General features: G+C 44.2%; 1 protein-coding gene and 1 long non-coding RNA gene across 3 annotated transcripts in view; one reads left to right on the top strand and one right to left on the bottom strand.

The window, feature by feature from the left end:
* LOC147733531 (uncharacterized) overlaps positions 1–9956 on the bottom strand; it is an 89819-nt gene extending 79863 nt beyond the window's left edge. The window contains exon 1 of the long non-coding RNA XR_015308531.1: positions 9811–9956. This is a non-coding gene — a long non-coding RNA (uncharacterized LOC147733531). The remainder of the gene's footprint in view (positions 1–9810) is intronic.
* An 8544-nt stretch (positions 9957–18500) lies between these two features.
* LOC147733530 (lactadherin-like) overlaps positions 18501–24279 on the top strand; it is a 268497-nt gene continuing 262718 nt past the window's right edge. The window contains exon 1 of one of the 2 annotated variants that reach the window (XM_086958129.1): positions 18501–18836. In XM_086958129.1, the coding sequence (XP_086814255.1) occupies positions 18758–18836 (79 nt within the window). In that variant the 5' untranslated portion in view covers positions 18501–18757. The remainder of the gene's footprint in view (positions 18837–24279) is intronic. The other variant, XM_086958130.1, reaches the window with a different exon arrangement.

The following is a 24279-nucleotide window of genomic DNA, read 5'->3' as shown; positions in this document are numbered from 1 at the left end:
TCCAATAGTACTTCCGCATGGAGGGCGGTACGTATTTGTTTCTTCTTTAGCCGAGTTATCTTCTCTAGGTCTGATTGTTGACCTGGGTTAATGGCAGTGGTTCCTGGATTAAGTGTGGAGGGACGCCGTAGGAATTCCTCAATGTCTTCTTCTCTAATACTGAGCGTTTTGGGTTCTGACATTTACAGGTAGTTAGACGGTTGTGCTCTAAAGAGTTTACTTTGTTCTGATATGCGGGGCACTCAACTAAATGAATTATGAAATTAAATGTATTTCGGTGTGGAGAATACTTAATGTAAATGGTAAAAAATACCCAGGTACAAATTTCCTGGTATTTAGAGATTGTTACTCTCTAGCAGAAGATTTTCCAACGAAATCCGTCGTAGGCCTGGTGCCTACCCTAATATTTGTTATATAACTAAGGGAATCGATTCAATTCAGGGGAACAGAGGCTGGAATCAAAAACAATTTTCAACAAACATAGTACCTCTGACAACATAAATCACACTACCGTTTTTTGTAGCACATATTCATCACCTGAATGGTCTTACTTTGTGAACACAGCTTTGAATCTCACTTTGATAGAGTTGTGTAACGTGAACCCTGAACAATTTCAACCTCCCTGAAAAAAAGAGACAAAGCAAACCAGACAAAAATAATCAGAAGGTAATTAGAGAATATTAAGAAGAAGTCAAAGAAGTCCTGAACTGAGTCTATTGGATGTTGTTGTTTTAGTTCTTTGTTTTACAGAAGTTCAACCTAGGCCCGAGTTGAAAGTTGCATAAGAGTAGGGATAACATTTTAGAAGAACACAGGGTAGGGTTAAGGATTATCAGATGAGAAAGCTTGACAATTGAAAAGAAAAAAAAAGGAAGAACAGCACTAAAGAAGCTATGTGTTAAAACTCGCTACAAGCTATTGAATTAAGTGCTTTGAACTGACTCAGAGAATGTGTTGCATTAGAAATAAGTGCACATGTATTATGGGTTCAATTTTCATAATCACAGTAATGATGATCAATATAGAATTAATAGAATTCTTCTAAGCGCCAGAGTCAGAGTCTGAAGCAAAGAACATTACTAATTCACCTATTTGAAATTCTATGGAAGATCCCTTTAGTTACTTCTTTGTAAGATATAAGAAAAATGATTATTCTACTAATGTCTATTCTAGATTAGTACAAGAATACACCAATGCCATGAAAACAAAAGATTGCTGTGTACATGCACACGTACCTACATTGGTATCAGAAGTTAACTACTACCACATGCCTCTATATTATGCTATTTCTTGCACCATCCCATTATCATTAGTTTGCAGGAGAGGACATTTTGAGTATTTCTATTCTAAACATGATGTAATACTTTCTAGTGTACTATTAATCAAAAACATGAATTTACACTCACAAGCAAAGGAAATGGACACAGTTTGGTACTACTTCTTTCCTCACTGAGCCATGGATAGTGTAAAGGCTTAGAAAGAAAATGTAACATGTTTAATGCGACCAATAGAAAAGACTTATATAATGACTTTAGAATTAAGCTACAATAAAATGACACTTACTACTGACAGAAAGAATGATGTTTTAGATAATACTTGGAAGAAGGAGGAAAATGATTTTTGAAAGAAGATAGTTTACCCTAAACTGAGACCTGACAGCCAACACCAAGGGAACATTTGTGTGCACAGAAGACGAACACCCAAAAGGACTAGACATGTAGGGATTAGTAGCGGTGGCACACTTTCGAATTAAATGGAGGATCTTGGGAAATCTTGAAAGTAGATGAAAATGCTATTCCAGGGGATTTTTTACATTTGTGGACAGAATGCTTACTTCTTCTTGCCAGCTGACTAACAGAATATCTGCTATTTAGGCACACCAATACCAAAGATGTATCATGTGATAACATATTAACATTAACACCCGCACATAGACAGAAACGTAGTACAAAAACAGGATATGGATTAGTAGGAAACATATTTGAAGCTGTCATTCCACCTGTAGGCGTCATCTTAAATACCAAAAATACTAGAAAATTGTCAACAGTTGTCGAAACAATGGCAACTAGCACATTCGGAGCTGTGTTTACAGTAAATACAGAACTAACAGCCATACCGACAATGGTTTTACAAGACCGACTTGCTTTAGACATTTTAAACGCAAAAAGGGCGGAGTCTGCACGATGCTTAAATGAACTCATTGCTCATTGCTGCACATACATACCTGATGAGAGTAGGGAAACAGAAAGCTTTGCAAAGAATATTTCAGGTTTGGAACCTGAATTACATGATTTGGAAATATCACGTTTGTTTGAGAATTTTGGGAAAGGAATTGCCACTATTGGAAACTGGTTTTCAACAGCTGGAAAGGGTGACTTTAAAGCTATCCTGATGCCATTAGTACTAGTGGGGCTTTGTCCAATATTTCTTTATGCACTGTTCTTGGGCTGTAAATATATACTTCGAAAGAGAAAGGAAAGGTTGGAAAGGAAATGGTATGAGCAGGAGTGGTATTATGAACGGCCACTACATGAACTCAATAAAATTTAGGGATGTGAAAAGAAAAAGACGAGACTCAACTGACAATGAAAGTACACTCTAAAATTGACTCACATGAGAAAAATTGATGTGTGATGATTAATAAAATATTCAGATGGGGTATTGTGGAAGTTGAACATTTTTACAAAAAATGTACGTCATAATAATATGGAAATGTGCTTTAATGTTTAATGCTTTGATGTTAACCCAGATAATGCATATCAAAATAGAGATTAGAAAATGTGCCTTTATCAAACCTGTAAATAGAGAAAATGCAGCTTATTCCTCCAGAAACCTCTCACTTCTATCACTCTTTTACTGCTAAGCCTCAATATTTTTATTTTTTTATTTTTTATTCATCATCATCAAAGATAACCATTCATTACACAATTCAGAGTGGCATTATTACACAGAATATCAATAATGGATCGTTGGATTCCAGAAAAAAACATGAAAAAAAAGATCTATCAGAGAATATAACCAAATATACGGACAACCACAATACATGATACATAATTACTTGAAGATAAATTGTACCAAATGGGATTTCTTATTAAGACCAAGCATAACCCCATTCCATTATACCATCTTTACCCTTCTTCCAGCCTCTGTTTCCATTCTGTGACTGGGGCCCATATCCTTTCCCTACTTGCTGTGTCTTCCATCCCTTTCTGTCATATAATGCTTTCTCTAATGTATATATATTCAGCAATCGTGACATCCACTGTTGAAATGTTGGTAGATTTAGATCTTTCCAAAGTGTTGCAATGCATAGCCGACTTAGTGTCATTGCTAGATATATAAATTCATGATGTGGAGCCTCAATACCATCCCTTGTTACCCCTAAAACCATAACTTCATTTGTTAGAGAGATAGATATCCCTAATGATTTATCAAAGAATTGCTCTAATGATCGTTTAAATAAGTCTAGAGAGGGGCATGAAGCGAACATATGCACCGTATCAGCTTGTGTAGATTGGCATCTCCAGCAGGTTATCCCCCTTGTTCCGCACCATCGTGCAATTCTGTGCGGTGTATAGTAAAGCTCGAACATAGTTTTATATTGTTGTGTTTGGAGATTTGCTACTCTTAGCACAGAATTTAGTAGTTTGAGCGACTTTTCGGCCTCGTTCCTTGATAGATTGAGCTTAGTTTTCCATTTTTCAAACATCCTCCCACAATCATCCTGTTTGTGCTGACTAATTTCACCATATAATTGGGATATAGACAACCTTCCCCGGCTCTCAGATACTCCATGACTTCTTCCCTTCTAAAGTTGATATCACCCCCCTGTTTTTTTAATAAGACTGACCTGACCTGTAGATATTTAAAAAAATCTCTTCACTCTAAGTTATATAACTGCTGTGCCTGATCAAATGTTATAAAACATGTCGAGCCTATGAGGTCCCCAATGGTTTTAACCCCTGAAATATCCCATCTCTTCATTACTTGATCATGAAATACCCCGGGTAGCGACGGGTTTCTAAATAGGGGGATGTAATAATTCATCCTCCCTATTTTTATTTTCTTCCTAATCACAGACCAGACCGACATCGCAGCACCTAGGTTCTTAAACCTTATTTTTTTTGTAGTAACTTCTTTCATTAAACGAGAGCAGCCACTTATTAGAATCTTTAACTAATAACTCATATACATCCGGGACACCCTCATCACCCCTCCACCGATCCTTCATATTTCCGCCCAGTAGCCCTCTGATGTAGTGTAGGACAGTGGCCTGATAATAGGCTTTGAAGTAAGGAGCCGCTAGACCACCCCGTTCTCTCAGTAGGGATAGATATTTTAGCCCCCGTCGTGTTTTGCCTTTTGCCCATATAAATATGTTTGTGACTCCCTCTATTTCATTAAACCAGTTGTTATTAAATTTTAGGGGGATAGTCCGAAATAGATATAGCACTTTGGCAGAAATAACATCTTTTTATGTTACACCTGCCTATTGTTGTTAAATGCAGATTGTTTAGTCTATCTAAGTCTTTTTTAGCTTTTTTAATCACTGGGTTCATATTTTTTGCCACTACCTTTGTCAGATCAGATGTTATTGTTATCCCAAGATAAACTGCTGACTCCGTTATTCTCTGGTCCACTATCGTTATCTTTTGATTAATTACAATTTGAGTTTTGCTCTGATTTAATTTATAATCTGATATGTCTCTGTAAAATGCTGCTTCCTTTTCTATTTCCACTAATGCTGAGACCTGATCTATAGATGTGATGGCCAGGTCGTCAGCATACCCTAAGATTTTAGTTTCGTATCCATTCAAAACTACTGGCAAGATACTTCCATTTAGCTCTATCCTTCTTATGAAGGAATCTATATATAAGGCGAAGAGTAGCGGGGAACAGGGGCACCCTTGCTTGGTTCCCCGTCCGATGTTTATTATCCTGCTCATCTCTCCTATGATTCTTAGCCTTATCCTCAGGTTCCTATATAATGCATTTAAGGCTCCTACGCACCCATCCCCTAAATTTACTTTCTTTAATACTGCCCAAAGGAAGCCCCAAGAGACCCTATCAAAACGCTTTCTCAGCATCTAGCAATATTAACGCCATAGGGTCTCGTGAGGCTGCCGTTCCATCAAATAGTGTAAACAGTCTTCTTATATGATTTGCGGTGCCCCTACCAGTGATAAACCCGTGTTGTCGAGGAGAGATAATCTTACCGCGCTTAGCCTATTGGACAAAATCTTGGATCGATTTTTGTATCACTATTCATTAGACTTATTGGTCTATAAGACCCAGGATCAGTTGGGGGCTTATTCTTTTTAAGAAATACCACCATAGTGGCCTCCCCCCAAGACTCAGGAGGTGCCACTCCACTTTGTATCGCAATCATAAGTTTATAGATATCTTCTTCTAAGCAAGGGAGAAATTTTTTATAAAATTCCAGTGGGATGAGGTCAGGGTCTACTGCTTTCCCAGCAGGTACATCTTTAATTGCTCTCTGTATTTCCTCTGGAGTGAAGCTAGTTTCCAAAGCCATTTTTTCCTCCATTGTTAGCTTCTCTAGTGTAGCGCTCTCTAGATAACTCTATTTCGCTACTATCCACGCGTTTGTCCGGGTTATATAATTTCTGATAGAAATCCTGAAATAGTAAACAAATCTCCCCTGGTGTTGTGGCTACGACCCCTGTTTTTGACTTAATCTCTGATATCTCCCCTTTGGTAGCAGCCTGGCGAGTTTGAATAGCTAATATACGGCTGATCTGCTCACTGTACTCATATTGATCTTGCATCCAAGCCATATATTTTCCTGCTGCTTTAGAAGCAAGTGATTCACCTACAGCTGCCTTAGGAAAAGCTAAATTCTGTGTTATTTCCGTGATATCTTGATTTGCCCTGATCGCTTCTGGGAGCTCTCCTTCAATTTAAGCAACTGTCCTTACCTTCCCCTCTGTCTCCTCTTTCTCTATCTTGTTCCGTTTTATAGAATAGCTGATTGTCTCGCCCCTTATACCAGCCTTCATAGTATCCCATACTACCGCCGGGGAGGCAGTCCCTCTATTTACCTCGAAGAATTCTTTGAACCAGCCTTCCATCTGAGTGACATATTTAGTGTCCTGTAGCAAAGCTCTCTCGAATGTCCAATTCGTTATCTGTCTTTGGTGATTTGGGATAGATACATCTAGGGTCAAAGGATTGTGATCTGACATCACCCGCGGCAGCTTTTTAACTTTAGCGAACGATGCTATTGAGGGTGATACCAAAAAAGAATCTAACCTTGCTAAGGCTTTATGTGGAGCAGAATAGTAAGTACTACCCCCTTCACTGATATTTTGCTGTTCCCATATGTCAATCAACCCATTATCTTGCATCAGTTGTATCAATGCCCTATGGCTTTTCTTCTTCCGTACAGAGAACCTTGCTGGGTCGCTTTTCCACAGGCCATTAATATTCAGATCTCCGCACACAATGATTGGCATAGGCCAGTTGGTCATTTGTGCATTAATATAATCGATGACCTCGGGGTCATCCACTGTAAGAGCATAGACCGAACAGAGTGTGAAATTACATCCCTGCACCTGGCATTCCATCATGACCCATCGGCCATAAGCATCTGCCTTCTGTCTTTTCACTACCACACCCCTTCCCCACGCCAGTATAGCCACCCCCGCGTTCTTGTCCCTTGTGTTGTATATGCTAGTAATTGGTAGCCCAGTTGTTCTGATAAGCCTTTTTGGGAGACCTCAATATGAGTTTCCTGTACACATATAAGGTCGGCATGCATTATCCTTAAATATTCCTTCAAATCTCTTCGTTTTTTGCATCATTGAACCCACATATATTCATTGTAACTATCCGCATATTTTTTTTGACATTCGCTCTTCCTATTCCTATATATGTCACTCTGGCCCTTCTTGTTTCTCGATGATGATGTTTTTATCCCCTTTTCTCCCCATGTGCCCCCCTTATCCCTCCCTGTGCCCCCCTTCTCAGCGATCCCTCCCCCCTAGCCCACCCTCCCCCTCCCCCGCCCACCTATTGAAGCAGCCTCCCTCTGACAGGTTTTATATGACTAGTGCATTTTTACCAAAACAGCCAACACTATCAATTCAACAACCCCTAAATTCTATATATTTTTTCCCCTTTTTTATATATTTTGAGCCCTACTGGTCAGCCCTTAAATTATTCTACTTGCTCTCCTGCCCTTTCCTCCAAGGGTCAATTATTGCACCCTCAAACCTACTCTTCCAGATTCTCATTTTTCTTATTCTTTCTGATCTCTTTAAGAAAACAAATGCCTTTTTGAAAATGATGATTTAACATTATAGCTGGACTATTGAACTTGATGTCTTCGTGAAATGTGCTATTGCTGCAAAATGTATTTCTTTATTCCTCACACTACATGACTCCTATATTTTAGACTATTTCCTGCCAAATGCTTACAATGCACAAGTAGGCTAATGAAAGAAAATGCTTGCTTTACTTTCAAATTCATGTTCTAACCAAGACATACCAAATATTAGTGTTTCAATTCATAGAACAACTCATTGTTACACAATGGGAAACCGAACAGCTAATAGAATAGGCGTGCAAAAGCAAATCCTCTGTAGCCACAATTGATCAACTACATCTCAATATGGTCATAAACCGTGGGAATCAAGGTCAAAGATGATGGACCATCAGAAGATCTTTCCTCACTTATATACTTACATATTTACTTGTTTTTGAAAACATGTTTTGTGCTTTCTATATAGTATGTGTTCCTAGCTAGAAAGTTAGGCATTTGATGCACCTCTTCCCTGGCCATGTCCCTTAGCCCTTTATTGTGCTAACCTGAATTGCCACAGGTTACTGCTAAGGGTGATTTTTTTATTTTCCTTAAGCCTAGTGGGGAGACTTTCTATCTTTTATACTGATGAAAGCTACGGCTATGATTCATTCCTTCTACTTGTTTTAATGGTTGCTACCGCAGCTGTTAGGGCACTCGGCTGAGTTACCAGAACTACTCTTCTTGGGGAGTTTAACCTTTTCATAGTTATCTGTATTTTGCTCAAAATTCCTATTTGCTGTTTTCTAAAATAAATCTTTATAGGTTCTTGTTTGGATAGGGTAGAGCCTTTAGATTAGAACAAGGACTAAGGGCTAGATGTAGGTAATAGGAAATTACCGGTTCTAAAATACCAAATTTTACCGATTCGGTATTTTAGAATTGGTAACTCCTATGCAGATATAAATTCGGTAAAAAATACCGAATCGTTAAGATTCGGTATTTACCGAATCGGTATTTACCAATTCGGTAATTGCCATTGATTCCTAGGGGCCTGGAGGCCCATAGGAATAAATGTTAATTACCGAATCTGTAATTACCGATTCAGTAAATACCGAAAAAGTCAAGGGTGGCAGGGTGTCACTTTGACACCCCGTTGCACCCCTGATTAGTTTGCTTGTTACACCTGTGCCATGTGGCACACATACATGCCCTTAGGGGCATTTATGCATTTACATAGGAATTCCTTATTTACCACCAACTAAAAGTTTGTGGTAAATAACAAATCCTTAAAGGCCTGTAGCATTGTTTACAGTGCTACACACATGTCAAAATACAGATTCGGTAATTTTACCAATTCGGTAATTTTACCAAATCGGTAATTTTACCGAATCGGTAAATGTACTGATTCAGAAAAATTACCGAATCGATAAAAATACTGAATCTGTATTTTGAGATGCCAGTATTTTCGGCCGTTACCGACCGGTATTTGGATACCTACATCTAGCCCCTAATCCTTTATGGAACACTCTGTTATTTTCTATACTTTATCTAACTATGCTTTTCTTGAATATTTATGTAAATGGATTTATTTGACTAACCTGAATAAAAGAACCAAAAATGCAGACTAATCTTTGGAAGAGAAAATAAACTTTTGAAACTTCACCAAACCTCCCTTTATTGACTTAACTTCAAAATGCTAAAAACTATGTCTATTTTGGGGTAATGCACCATTCCAATACGGATGCTAGGATTGAGTGACTCAGAAAGGTGTGGAAGTTGAAGAATCTCTTAGTAAGTTACAAGTCGGCTACTGGTAATATTTGTATGAGATTTTCGAGCTCGCAGTGGATGTTGACCCTGATGACACAGAAAAGGTCTCCTCACTTAATCTCCACCAGTGATCAATCTATGCTCTCCTCCATAAGTTAGCAGTTGTTTGAGCGTTTTGTGTGATTTTCCAGGATGTTGTTGGATTTACAGTGCAGGTATTGGGGCACTAATAAATAGCGTCTGCCATGTTGTGTTTCAGTCCACGCACCCTGTGTCTTATGTGGCCATACAAAAACAAACAATGTTACAGGCTTCTAAAAGATGTATCTCACCCATAACCAGACCGGCATACTAAACACATGATTATGCAGCCAAAGCCAAGCTCCTTTTTAGGTCTCGGCTAAACGCGAGGAAGCGTGTCTCGCCGAGAACTATTGTTAGCGAGTGTGCTTCCCAGGAGACAGTTTCGGCCACGCGCATCCTTGGAGCCGATTTGAAACTGGAACGCGCGCTGTGGCCAGGCGCTGTCTCCTGGGAAGCTCAAGCACCACATACGCATGTGCATACACACACACAAGCGCCCATGCACGCACGCACATACATACATACACCCCCCGACACATACACACACACGCGCACACACACAAGTGCACCGAGGCCTCCCCTCCCTCCCTCCCCCGCCGTCACCGTCGCACACATACATACACACACGAGCATACACGCACACACACACACACAAGTGCACCAAGCCCCCCCAGCCTTTTGGAACTTACCTGGCCAATGTCGGGGACTCTGCTCTCAGCACACGGCGCCCAACCTCCTGCTGGCACGGCCCCGGGGCTCCACACCGCTCACAGGAGCCCTGGGCGCGAGACGCATTTGACTCCGCCTGCCTCCTCTTCCGGTCTGGACGTGGCCCCGCCCCCGTCACAGGCGACCGTGCCTGACTTCCGGGGCGGCCGCGGCGGGATTCCGGGGGCATTTAGGATGCTCCTCAGCATGTACATAACCAAATCACGCACACTGAAACAGCATATGGAACACACAAATTACTGATGATTCAGCTAAGAAAAAATCCCACAAAATTCAGACTCTGGTATGTGTGCTGATTCAGGGTATTGTTGCAATTCATTAGCCCATTAAAAATATTTTTCAACAAAGACTTAGAAACGATTTAAACAAGTTTCGTAAGGTTTAATCAGTTGCAGGAAGGTATTTGCAACTTGTGAATGAGCAGTTTAATATTTTGGGAAAATAAAACAACAAGGCAAAGGTCATAACACCCTCAGATAGTTGATTCTTTCTCATGTACAGTAGTGTGGAAGTGACTGCGACAGAACCTAACTACACTTCATCACCTGTAAGTCATTATATAAGATCCATTTCAGAGCAGGTGCTAGAAGATTGGTTTCAAACATTATTAAAACTAATGCTCTTCAAATAAACCGTACAATTAAATTGCGATGTTCAGGGTGGTTATAGTCCGCTAGATTGGACACAGTTCTGAGCTACATAAAATGTTATACAATGGAACTCACGGAGAGCGACAGGGGTTTCCTCAATCTTAGAGAAAGGAAGAGAAACATACTCAGGAAGAGGCACAGGATGAACAATCAGCCAGCTCAAACATGGGGAAAAATCATCAGAACACAAGGGCCAGCCCAGAGCCGCATGACAAGTATTACACACACCTAACGCTTTACACATCTTTAGAGAGGGCACTGCTGATATGTTAAAAGTCTGCAAATTTATAGCAGCATGAATCATACTTAGTAATAACCATAAAATATGGCGGAAGGCGCGATACTAAAGAATCATTGTAAAGTGAGTGCAGAGTAGTAATGCAGAGTAGTAATGCAGAGTAGTGAGTGCAGAGTAGTGAGTGCAGAGTAGTGAGTGCAGAGTAGTAATGCAGAGTAGTGAGTGCAGAGTAGTGAGTGCAGAGTAGTGAGTGCAGAGTAGTGAGTGCTGAGTGCAGAGTAGTGAGTGCAGAGTAGTGAGTGCAGAGTAGTGAGTGCAGAGTAGTGAGTGCAGAGTAGTAATGCAGAGTAGTGAGTAGTGAGTGCAGAGTAGTGAGTGCAGAGTAGTGAGTGCAGAGTAGTAATGCAGAGTAGTGAGTAGTGAGTGCAGAGTAGTGAGTGCAGAGTAGTGAGTGCAGAGTAGTAATGCAGAGTAGTGAGTGCTGAGTGCAGAGTAGTAATGCAGAGTAGTGAGTAGTGAGTGCTGAGTGCAGAGTACTGAGTGCAGAGTACTGAGTGCAGAGTAGTGAGTGCATAGTGAGTGCAGAGTAGTAATGCAGAGTAGTGAGTAGTGAGTGCAGAGTAGTGAGTGCAGAGTAGTGAGTGCTGAGTAGTGAGTGGTGAGTGCAGAGTAGTGAGTGCAGAGTAGTGAGTGCAGAGTAGTGAGTGCAGAGTGCAGAGTAGTGAGTGCAGAGTAGTAATGCAGAGTAGTGAGTGCTGAGTGCAGAGTAGTGAGTGCAGAGTAGTGAGTGCAGAGTAGTGAGTGCAGAGTAGTGAATGCAGAGTAGTGAGTAGTGATTGCTGAGTGCAGAGTAGTGAGTGCAGAGTAGTGAGTGCAGAGTAGTGAGTGCAGAGTAATGAGTAGTGAGTGCAGAGTAGTGAGTGCAGAGTAGTGAGTGCAGAGTAGTGAGTAGTGAGTGCAGAGTAGTGAGTGGTGAGTGCAGAGTAGTGAGTGCAGAGTAGTGAGTGCAGAGTAGTGAGTAGTGAGTGCAGAGTAGTGAGTAGTGAGTGCAGAGTGGTGAGTGCAGAGTAGTGAGTGCAGAGTAGTGAGTGCAGAGTAGTGAGTGCAGAGTAGTGAGTAGTGAGTGCAGAGTAGTGAGTAGTGAGTGCAGAGTAGTGAGTGCAGAGTAGTGAGTAGTGAGTGCAGAGTAGTGAGTGCAGAGTAGTGAGTGCAGAGTAGTGAGTGCAGAGTGCTGAGTGCAGAGTGCTGAGTGCAGAGTAGTGAGTGCAGAGTAGTGAGTAGTGAGTGCAGAGTAGTGAGTAGTGAGTGTGCAGAGTAGTGAGTGCAGAGTGAGTGTGCAGAGTAGTGAGTGCAGAGTGAGTGTGCAGAGTAGTGAGTGCAGAGTGAGTGTGCAGAGCAGTGAGTGCAGAGTGAGTGTGCAGAGCAGTGAGTGCAGAGTGAGTGTGCAGAGCAGTGAGTGCAGAGTGAGTGTGCAGAGCAGTGAGTGCAGAGTGAGTGTGCGGAGCATTGTATGCTGTTGAGTGCAGAGTGCTGTGTATTGGCAATGTTAATGACAATGCCATTTATTTTTGATTTAAGGAAAAAAAATGTCATGAGCAATGCCAATAGCTCTACCTTTAATGATGCCGAGACCATTGCATTGCAAATGCTTGTTTCACATGGCCCCTGTTAGACCTGGCATCATTGGCGTAGGTCTACCTTCCCCTGCTACTCTTCCTGTCTTGTATGTTGGCTGAATATAAATGTTCTGGGCACCGTGCCACTGCTACTCAGTGCCACAGCGCGATTGCTCCATGTATATAAATGACTGTGTGAATTAAGATAACTCTGACGCTTACATTAGTATAGCCTGTGTTGCTAAGGATTACTTTCTATCATCCTATCTGGGCCTAGGACCCCGATAGGAACACAGCAACATTCAAGAGGGAAGCTAAGATCTTCCTAATGAGCAAGTTCCTTACATAGGCAAGACAGTTCATCACTGGCACCATGACATAGATGTTTCCAAAACAGAACAACAATGTAAGTAATTAGAAAGTCCCCAGTTATACTGGGGATATCCTTTGTCGGTACTATACTAATCCAGACTTATGGATGAAGAATGCACGGAAAAAGACACTTCGGAACTATTTGTACTGGAGTCCCAGTACACCTTGTACAGTAAGCAATTCCAATAACTTTTATTGTAACCTTGAAGATAGACATATACAGGAATTATATAGATATATGTTATTTCTGATATCAAGTTGTATCCTAAATCTACCTCATGTCATTATATATATTTATGCTAATACTGTATAACTGTTTACCTAACCTACCTACCAAAACAGAACACCAATGTAAGTAAAGAGATAGTCGCCCGTTATATTGGGGATAACCTGTCGGTACTATACCACTCAAGACTTATGGATGTAGAATGCATGAAAAAAGACACTTCGTAACTATTTGTACTGGAAGTCCCAGTACACCTTGTACAGTAAGCAATTCCAATAACTTTTGTTGTGACCTTGAAGATAGACATATACAGGAATTATATAGATATATGTTATTTCTGATATTAAGTTGTATCCTAAATCTACCACATGTCATTGTATATATTTATGCTAATACTGTATAGCTGTATACATAACCTACCTCATTTCATTTTGAAATGTTTACTGCATAGCTGTATACCAAACCTACCTCATATCATTGTGAAATGTTTTGCCATACATGATGTATCTCTAACCTACCTCATGTAACTGTGAAGAGCTCAGATTGCGCTATATAAAACTTTAAATAAAATAAATAAATAAATAAAAATGCGTGTTTGATATGTTTATGATCAGGCCAGCGAGGGCCACCTTTTAGTGAGGGCCGTTTAGGTGTTATATGTTGTGAAATGCCTTTCCTGAAAACGCAGTACTTTCTTGTTTAAAGCTTTACTGCGGGCTGTTGCGAGTATGCATAATGGCCGTCTGGTTTTGGAGCAGCAGGGCCAGCTGGGTCAGATCTGGCTTTAGAGAGGGATCGGTATTCCAAGTGTGGGGAGGGGTGACTCTTTGATCCAATCAGGGTCGTGCCTGGCAAGGTGAATAATGGCTCCACCTCCCACTGGGTGTCTGATAGCAGACCTCCTCATTCTGAGAGGGCAGGATGTCGCCTCGTAAACCAAGTGCTCTCCGAACCCACCGATCTGGTTCTGACTGGAGTCAGTGATTTGCAACCTTAGAGAACACAGACTTTTTAGGTATAAAATGCTGCGCTGAAACTTTGGCCAAGGGTGTTCCTTCTGGATGTCAAGACAAGACTGGGACCGAGTGAACAGAGAAAAGGACTTTGCAAATTTAACCCATCTTGCGGAAGAAACTACCCAAGGGCCCAGATCGAGGTAGCCTCCGGCCGAAGTCTCAGGGACATTAGACTTCACCCAGTCGGCTGTTGGATTTCCTGTGCGAGGAGTTCTGCTTGCAGGTGAGGCCCCTGTCGAGTAATCCGGAGCCTCTAGTTCTACTGTAAGGGCATCGTCAGAAACCTTTGCTGAACTTGTGTGTGCCGCTGCAACTCATAGAGAACTGCCGCTACTGAGCGCCCGCCTAATTCAGAACCTTTGAATCTTTCCTTGCTGAACCTGTGTGGGCCGCTGCAGCTCAAAGAGAACTGCCGCCGCTGAGCACCCGCCTAATTCTGAACCTTTCTTTGCTAAACCTGTGCGGGACGCGGCAGCTAAGACGAGAGCCGCCGCCGCTGAGAGCCCGCCTAAATCTATACCCTCCAACCTTCTGCAGGATCCGTGTGGGCTGCTGCAGCTCAGGGAGAGCTTCCGTCGCTGAGAGACGACGGAACCCGCACCATTGTGATTTATCCTGTGGGCCGCGGCAACCGAAAGGGAGCTGTAGCCGCTGAGTGCCAACACCCTGTGCTACTGTGAACCATTGTGATTTGTCCCCTGGGCCGCCGCAGCCAAGAGAGAGCAGTAGCCGCTGAGTGCCCACACCCTGTGCGATTGTGAACCATTGTGAGCTGTCCCGTGGGCTGCCGCAGCCAGAGGAGAGCTGTAGCCGCTGGGCACCCACGACCCTTTGTTACGTGCAACATTGTGCTTTGTTGTGTGGGCCGCAACAGCTAAGAGAGAGCCGTAGCCGCTAAGCGGCCACACCTTGGCCTACTTTGCATCCCCCCTTTTGGAATTGTGCTGCGGGCCACCGCAGCTGAGAGAGAGCTGTAGGAGCTGAGTGCCTGCACCCTTGACAACTTTGCATCCCTCTTTGGAATTGTCCCGCGGGCCGCCGCAGCTGAGAGAGAGCTGTATCCGTTGAGTGCCCGCACCCTTGACAACTTTGCATCCCCTCCTGAATTGTCCTGTGGGCCGCCGCAACTATGAGAGAGCTGCTGCCGCTGCGCGCTAACCACGGAGTGACACTACGAGAGTCCTTGCCTCCCCCAACCCGGGCCACCGTAGCCGTATGCTGCTGCTGCTGAGAGCCCGCCTGTCCCCGAGTGCCAGAGTAAGTGTGGGTGCACGCTGCAGACCTCTGCCGTCCCGCTTTGTGGTCGCTGGGAGTCCGCCAGTCACCGTCTCCGCTTCTTTGAGAAGCTGCATGCTGTCCCCCCTTTCAATGGCAGGTACCTGGTGCACAACGGGTCGCGTAGGCCCCACCCCTGAACTAGTCAGTGTTACGCTTTGGAGGAGATGTTGTTATCTCTTTGAGTCCCTACGGGTTGACGTGAATTGTCATTGTTGAAGCGCTTTAAGAGTTGAGTTAAACTGTTAGATAAAGATATTATTTTTCTATACCTACCTGAGTTGTGTCCTTTTGTGGTGTCATTACTGCCTTATTGTATGTGGTCATAAACGCTTCACACACTGCCTTTGTGATAGGCCTAACTGCTTGTGCTACGTTACCACAGGGTTAAGCAGGGATTATAGAAAGGGGTGACCCACTTGCCCTGACTTAGTAAGAAGAGTCCCTATTTGGACAATGGCGCCAGCCAGTGCCAACTAGAGACGACCATTTCTAACAGCCTCACACTTGTTCTGTGCCAGGATCACTCTTCATCACCCTTGCACTGTGCTTGGCTGGCATGCGTTCTCTTGAGACCTGACTTCAGTGGTGTGTTTGGGTTGATCTGTAGGCTAATGGAGTTAAAACATTCACTGCCACCACTGCAAGGCAGGGAGAGAATTTGGGCTGGTTCTCTACGGATGCTGGGGAACCGGACAGGATATTGCGTTGTGCAAGGAAGAGGGATTCTCTTCAGTGTTGCTGAACGAATGCAGTAGGGAACAGCATGAGGTCATTACCTCAGTATTTGAGAAAAACACCAGAAGCTTGATGGTTGCTCTGGATTCAGCTGGCCTGTGGTGGCCAGGGGCACATGTTAACTCGTTGAATGACAGTAGGTAGGCAGCACAAGGTAGACTGAACAGTCGATCTCTTTCTATGAGCTCACAGGTACAGTGTAAGGGAAGAGGCAGCTTCTAGGCAGACTGCAAGCTGGCAGAGAATCGTCAGAAGCAGGAGGTGTCATAAATGGCTTTGGCAAAAGTGTCATGGAGGGGATAGTTTGTGTATGTAGGAGAATGGGGGTGATGTGGGTGGGAAGGGAGAGACAGCAGATAATCAGTGTGTCTCTGTAAAATACCTTAATTTCTATAGTGACTGATTATGTCTAAGATTTAGAGTACACGGTCTAAGAAATTGGCTGCGCTCATCTGATGGCTCAAATATTGAGGGAGGATGTAATGGGGCTCCTTTGAATTAGAACCAAAGGTAAAGTTGTTGTTTTAAATGCTAGGCCCGATAGGAGCTCACGGTGAAAGATAGGTTTGGGAGCAATTATATTGACCACACTCGTCATTGGGCGGATTACAGTCTCAATAGGCCGCTTCTCAAATAGAGCACACACCACACATATTCAGGCATATTTGATGGGTGCTGCCTTTACCAAGTGAGGTCTTTCACCAGTTAACCGGTTTGGTAAGCATGCAGTTAATGTTCACGTGTGTGTGGGACAAGACGGTTTGGTGAAGAAGTTGCTTTAGCAGATCCTAATGAACTTTTAATGCATTCAAATTTCGTTCTTTAACGTTTTTTGTACAGAGAAGGGCGCATAAGATCTAGCATGATATTTTACCCTGAAATCATACTGCTGAGTGCTATTTTAAGCTTCTGCCGTCTGTTCCTTCCTTCAATTACTCCTACTGTTTATTTCTTATTCAGACAAAATATTTAAAACAACACTAACTGAATTATTTAGATCTCTGTTTTTCTTTACTTTCACTAACTATGAGTATTTCATGTTCTGTGTATATAACCTACCAAAAACCCAATGTGCACTTACATCTTACAATATAATTAACTGTTCCACAGCAATTACTGTGCCTCTGCAAAGAAGCAGGGATGCAATATTCATGGAAACATATCCGTCATCACTGAAGAATTCCCATGATAAGAAAATTGTGTTCGCTTTGGACCAAAGCAACCGGACATGGGAGACGTATCTAACTTTATAAATAGACTTGGCTCTTGGCATGAGACTTGTCTAGATGGGGAATGTGCAAGGGCCCAAAGTGCTGTTCCGAGCTTGCGTGCACTGTTGGGTCTTTATTTTCTAAAGGGGGCTGTGTTTTTGGGATGATAACTTACCTCTAAAACGTTTATTTCAACATTGTCTCCACATACAAAAATATTTCACGATTATTAGTTAATTCAAGTTTCCAATATTCTACTGAGTACTTTCATACAGTAATCACAGTTACAGGAAACAAATGCACACATGCAAAACACACAGTAGGTACCATGCACAGCGGGCTGACGGACTGTACCTTAAAGCAACAGTACTAACCGGAGGGCTTGATTCACAAAGGTAATTTACATTTTGGGAAATTTACACTTTTGAGTAGGTTGACTTGTTTTTAGCTATTCACAAAATCCAAGTATAAAATAACTCCAAAGGCGTAGCTTACATGTCTCCACCTACTTGAGGGTCACGGGCCGTTCACAAAATGCAGGGGCTTGTCACTAAGGTAACTTACACTTTTGAGTATTTTACTTTTACAGTTGTCAGTAAGTTTGCTACCTCTAGCTGTTCAGGAAATCAGTTAGTAAAGTTACTCAAAAGTTTAAAAGTAAATTATATGTGTAAATTACACAAAAGAGTTAGTTCTCTTTGTGAATAGTCCTACGGTTTTTAAATAGCCCAAGGCCCTTCAATTTGGTGGTGACCTGTGAGTTATGTTTTTGAAGAAAATTTACACTGGGATTTTGTGAGCAGTCAAAATACAGGAAACATACTCAAAAGAGTGAATTACTCACAAGTGTGAGTTGCCTTTGTGAATCAGGCGCCCAATGTTTTATAAAAGCGTTTCTCTAGTAGAGGCTCTGTCATTCTCTTGAATTGGTGCTACCTCACATCTTCCAAAAGCAGCAATTCAAGTACCAGGAGCCACCTAATGCTACTGGACGAACTTTTCAATCCCGCAAAATAAAGTTTATGATCTCACAAACACCTGAGGGGATGCCACAGATGTAATTATTTTTGGCCGTTTAATTCCGAAAACACCCAAACGTTCCGGAAATAAAAGTAGAATTGAAAAAAAATGAAACATAAACAAAGTAGTTGCATGCTGGACTCGTGGTACTGCATTTCTGATTCAAAATCCCCACGATAACAATATGCAGAAGATGCCGAGTTGGCTGACAGCTCTAGACTCCCGCCGAGTGCATCACAGTACTCGGAACAGCTGATTCACAGCATCCCTACAGCTCTCAGGCCGTGCAATCAGGCTCAGTCTCTGCCTGCCGCAGGTCACACCGCCCTCCCGCCAGCCCAGCCCGCCTCAGAGCGGAGTGTGTCATTGGGCAGAGAGCGGGGCACGTGGGTCTGTAATCTGCAAGCTCAGCCTTCGCGAGAGACAGAAGACAGCGGGTTGCGATCCGTCCCGAGAGAGCCCAAACCCACCAGACTCCTGGGCGCGCAGGACAGGCGGACACATCCGAGGACCTCGGCCGCAGCCATCAGCACCGCGCGGGCACCATGGCAGCGCACGGCGCCAGCATCCGCTGGGCACTTTTGGCTACTTTCATCAGCTCCAGTGCCATTCTGGCTGCAGAGAGTAAGTGTTGATGTTACTCTTTTATTAATGATTCTCTGGGACCTGATATTCTTTTAAAAATTGTTTGGCGGTATAAAGGGGACTTTTCAATGTCTCTGAAATGTGTTGTTGTACGCTTTTAGTGTTTTGTTTTATTGTAATTCTCCAAATTGAAGAAGGTGCAGGCAGGTCACTGAAATGCCACTAAAGCTAACAGGCAGAGCTGGAGAAACCCATTTTCAAAACACGTCGTTGATACTCGAATTTTATTTGACCAGTGATATCAAGTTATTTCCTAACTGGCGACGGCAACTATCCAATCATGTTTTCGCCTTGCATTCTGGTCTTTGTAGTTTTGCATTCCATTCAAGAACAAGTCATGCAAGTACCAGAACGCAAAGGCTGCATTGGAGCGGAGAAGCTCCTCGAGCTTGCCATAGGGTTGGGCTGGGTTCTTGAGGGATATTCGGGGGAAATAATCTTCATTTCTCACCTGATTCTTAATGGCCTCGTCTAGCTCAGCTGTTCGAGGACAGTAAATTAAATCTCTGCTTAGTTTAGCCGGCTCACGTGGATGCCCCCGTGCAAGGGGACACCAGTACTTCCACCCCTTTTATAAACCAGGATGCGTTTCCCCAGTTTTCACGTTATTTTGGTCACTCACTGTTTCCCTTTCCCTGAAGCACCCGATGAATTATCGCTCCCGTCGACCTCCATTATATTATTTGACCCTCTTTCCCTAAATGACCCCAAATCCTTGCTCATCCTGCACCTGCAGTTGTGTGGTGATGGGAACATAACATGCCTGCACCACCCCCTCCCTCGCTGCCACAGCTAATCGTGCTCGACAGTAATTACAGATGAGTCATTTCCGGGGGCACTCGATGTGTCCCGCAGTGTAATGATGGAGGGGGTGTTATGTGCCCAGGACTGAACATCTCTGACGCGTGGATTGTTCTGGCAACAGTTCTTTTCATAGAATTTGTGTGAGTCGGGAGAACGGACACCCCTAGCCAGGCCCGCTTTGGGTGAAACTTTCCCACCAAGACTTCACACCTAAATGTAGCTCGTGGGTTTCTAAATTCCAGGATTGTGGAGGAAATGGGAAACAGGTCAGAAAACCCTCCTCCCCCGCCTTAGCCGACTCCATCTGGATGTCCAGTGCTTGGCTCAATAAAGGTATTGTTTAAATAGGGGAATTGTCTAAAAAGTGGTTGACAAAACAAACTTTGGTCTCCAGCCAGGCTGATGTGATTTGGGTGACTGGGCTGTACTTGGAGCAAAGGTTGTCTTAATAAACAAATATATTGTTTTATAATTACAAGTTAATCAGGGAATTTTGGTTTGAACCGAGGGGCTGAGGGGCCTGCGATCCTGTAGTAGATTGTTTTAAGCCAGCGTTTTATCTGGACCCATGGAGAGATGGCCCCAGACCAAACAGGCAGAACCCAGGGCTCGCAGAGCGTGGATAAGATGTAACAAGCGTCACTAAGGAATGGCCTAGCCTAACTGAGTAACGCCCGAGAGGCCACTGAGCGCTTAGAAAGGCAGATGAATTCCTGGCTTCAAAACAGTTATATGTATAATGAACAACGGTTTTGGACACATATACTAATTTATAAGCCGGATATCGCCTTGAGCCGTACAGCACACACTGTTGTGTTTAACTGCCACCCACTTCCGAGTGAAGTGACTGTTGTGGACATGTTTGAAATGCTGTATTTGCCAGTTACGGACATTAAAACTCAACAAACCGATTTAAACAAAAACATTTAGAAGGGGAGAGCAAAAGGTCATTAGTGCCCATTGAAAGGGAACTAGGACCCAGGCGACTAAAGTTACCTTGAGGGTGGTTAAGACCTATGGAAAAGAGACTAGGGTGCATGGAGAGAGGACTAGTGTCCATGGAGAGTTGAGTATGGCCCCTTTGATATTTGGGTTAAAAGCATTAAGTGGTGGCAAGGGTTCATAGAGTGGCATCACGGGGACACTGAGGGATGACCAGGGGTGATTGCGAGGCGCCTATGAGGGCTGGGAAAGGCCTACTGACAGGTGGCTGGAGCCAACATGCGCTCATTTAGATGTGGCCAGGAACCACTGGCTCAGGAGTGATTAGTGATGCTTGAAATAAACTGAGAGATGTTTGGAGTCTTGTGTTTTCTTTTTATTATTAATTAAAAAACCCTGTCACCGAATGAGGACAATTGGCTGACCCCGGGCACTAACCTCGTGCAAACTGGAGAAGTATTGAGACGTAGTCCTTCTTTTGTTTCCTTCTGCCTGATGTGCGGCCTGCTCTTGACATCCCATGAGATGTATGACTGCATGTAAAGCAACGGAGCTGCATTTGGTGCCAAAATGTTCGCCGGCACGCAACAGGACTCTATTATATGCGTAACTGTGGGGCCATTTGTTTAAACTGCGGTTTCGGTGTTGTGCAAGGGCTCCTAGACACACACAGATGTTTGTTTCTGCTGTGGACACAACACTGGGGATACAGAGTGTTTTTTCTAATCTTGTTTTCTGGTGGAAGCCTGAAGAGCCGTTCAACCCTGCACGTTTGCTCATCATGTGTTAATGCGAGTTTGATTTGTTTCCTCCCTGAAGCGTGTGAACAGCTTGGCCTTGTGTTGTGTTCTGCGCGCGGGTGAGCTCATGCTGGAACCAGGCAGGGCGAGGGAGCTGTCGACGAGCAGGGACTTGAACTGCTGCCCAGCGCTCAGCTGACGCGCGCGCGCGGCGGGCAGGGGCCCTGATTCTAATCTGCCACCCACGGGCTCCCGTGCCTCTGATGTGCTGATGCGCTGTGAGGTGGCTGGGTGGTGGCTGTTTTTGTTTTGTCTGCTCCTGTCACAGGACCTGCCCCTTTCACAGAAGACTGCGTGTCCTGAACGTCATTCTATAACACAACAAGAGCGCGTGCTGGAGCCGCGGAGCTGGTTATTCCTGCGCGCCACTGCAACAAGCAGCAGCGGCTTAGCCGCGAACATCTCTGTTATTAGAGGACTAATGACAGCCAGGCAGTATCCGCGGCTATTATTACACCTGTTCCTGCTCATGCCTTCAGTCGCGGCCCCAGCCACAGGCACTGCTTAAGCCGGTGGCTTATTAGGGTTATGTTGCTTTATTCAGATTGCATTGTACCAGCTGCTAAGAGGCCCGTGGGCTTGTGCTGCCGGTCCGTGTCTGCGCCCGGATCTCACCTCTGGTGGGGAAGGCAGAGCACAGGTAGCTGACGTTCGATCCCTCATTATACTGCGAGGGAAGCAGCGGGCATAGACTTTGACCCAAGAGCACCCAGCGCCGAGAGTTGGCACCTGAAGAACACCTTCACGCACGAGGTCCTGTCTTCTTTCACAGACACTTCACACGTAACCGCCCCTTCAATCTCCACTCGCTGTGAAGGGGTCTTGCAGGGCACAAGTCCCAAACAAGCATTGGAAATGCAATAGGTCTCGCAGCATTAGAGTTAGTGCTTTTAGAATTGTTTATGGGTTTTTTGTTGTAAATCTTTTGCATTTTTATTTTTTGTAGCCAATGCTAAAGAATTACAAATCAAAAAAGCCATAAACAATTGTAAAAGCTTTAACTAAAAATCCTCTGAGACCTATTGCACTGTGTGAGGGTGAGGTGTTGAGGGTGAGTGAGGGTGAGGGTGAGTGAGGTGTTGAGGGTGAGTGAGGGGTTGAGGGTGAGTGAGAGTGAGTGAGGGTGAGTGAGGGTGATTGTGAGTTAGGGTGAGGGGTTGAGGGTGGGTGAGGGTGAGTGAGGATGAGTGAGGGTGAGTGAGGGGTTGAGGATGAGTGAGGGTGAGTGAGGGTGAGTGAGGGTGAGTGAGGGTGAGTGAGGGTGAGTGAGGGTGAGTGAGGGTGAGTGAGGGTGAGTGAGGGTGAGTGAGGGTGAGTGAGGGTGAGTGAGGGTGAGTGGGGTTGAGGGTGAGGGGTTGAGGGTGAGGGGTTGAGGGTGAGGGGTTGAGGGTGAGGGGTTGAGGGTGAGGGGTTGAGGGTGAGGGGTTGAGGGTGAGGGGTTGAGGGTGAGGGGTTAAGGTGTTGAGGGTGAGGTGTTGAGGGTGAGGTGTTGAGGGTGAGGTGTTGAGGGTGAGGTGTTGAGGGTGAGGGGTTGAGGGTGAGGGGTTGAGGGTGATTGATTGTGAGTGAGTGAGGGTGAGGTGTTGAGGGTGAGTGAGTGAGGGTGAGGTGTTGAGAGTGAGTGAGGGTGAGGTGTTGAGGGTGAGGAGTTGAGGGTGAGGGGGTGAGGTGTTGAGGGTGAGGGGGTGAGGGGTTGAGGGGGTGAGGTGTTGAGGGTGAGTGAGTGAGGGTGAGGCTGAGGTGTAGAGTGTGAGTGAGAGTAAGAGTGAGGGTGATTGAGGGTTTCAGTGTTAGTGAGGGTGAGGTATTGAGGGTGAGTGAGGGGAAGGGTGATTGAGGGATTGAGAGTTAGTGAGGGTGAGGTGTTGAGTGTTAGTGATGGTGAGGTGTTGAGGGTGAGTGAGGGTGAGGGGGAGTGAGGGGGAGGCGTTGAGGATGAGTGAGGTGTTTAGGGTGAAGTGTTGAGGGTGTGGGTGAGGAATTGAGGGTGAGGGAGGGTGAGTGAGGGTGAATGGTTGAGGGTGAGTGATTGAGGGTGAGGGGTTGAGGCTGATGTTTTGTGGGTGAGTGAGGGTGAGATGTTGATGGTGAGTGAAGGTGAGGTGTTGGGTGAGGCGTTGAGGGTGAGTGAAGTTGAGGGTGGTTGAGTGAGGATGAGTGAGAGTGAGGGTGAGTGAGGAGTTGAGGGTGAGGTGTTGAGGGTGAGTGAGTGAGGGTGAGGTGTTGAGGGTGAGTGAGGGTGAGTGAGTGTGTGGTGTTGAGGGTGAGTGAGGATGAGTGAGAGTGAGGGTGAGGGGACAGCGGGTTATATATCCTCCTGGTGGTAAGACCAAGGCTGAAAACAGCGTCCAGTAGATTTGTAACTAGAAAGAGTTATTCAACTTGAATTGACAAAACTACACGTCCCAGAATGCAAAGCTGCCATGAAATCATGCGAGTCAAATATGACTGTACCTTTCTGAACATAGGACAAGTGCAGTACAGAGATTGTTTATAGTAAATGTTGAAAGACATAGTAGCGCTCCCTCTAGGATTGCCATAAGCTTCTATGAAAACTAAAAAAATAGCAATGTCTAACAGAGTTAGAGGCATGCAGTATCACTTGTGAGAAATGTGTAGTCTCTTCTGCAGCTAGCAAAACTGTGGAGGGATTAGTCAAATGGAGTATAAACGAGAAAATGCACCCCCTCCCCCGCACATCTGCAAGACGGGACTGGGCAGTTTTACATCAGTCAGAGAAGACCTGTCATCCTTGCAGCCTCAAGTCACATATAACAAAAAGAACAGACTATTGGAATGCAATGCTGCTGTGCAAAACAGAAATCACTTATTTTACAGGAATTCACATGCCCGTGAGTGAGACCACCGCAAGAAAA

The sequence above is a fragment of the Lissotriton vulgaris genome, chromosome 2_1, assembly GCF_964263255.1.
Source record: "Lissotriton vulgaris chromosome 2_1, aLisVul1.2, whole genome shotgun sequence".
Lineage (NCBI taxonomy): Eukaryota > Metazoa > Chordata > Amphibia > Caudata > Salamandridae > Lissotriton > Lissotriton vulgaris.
This window is presented reverse-complemented; position numbering and strand designations above follow the sequence as displayed.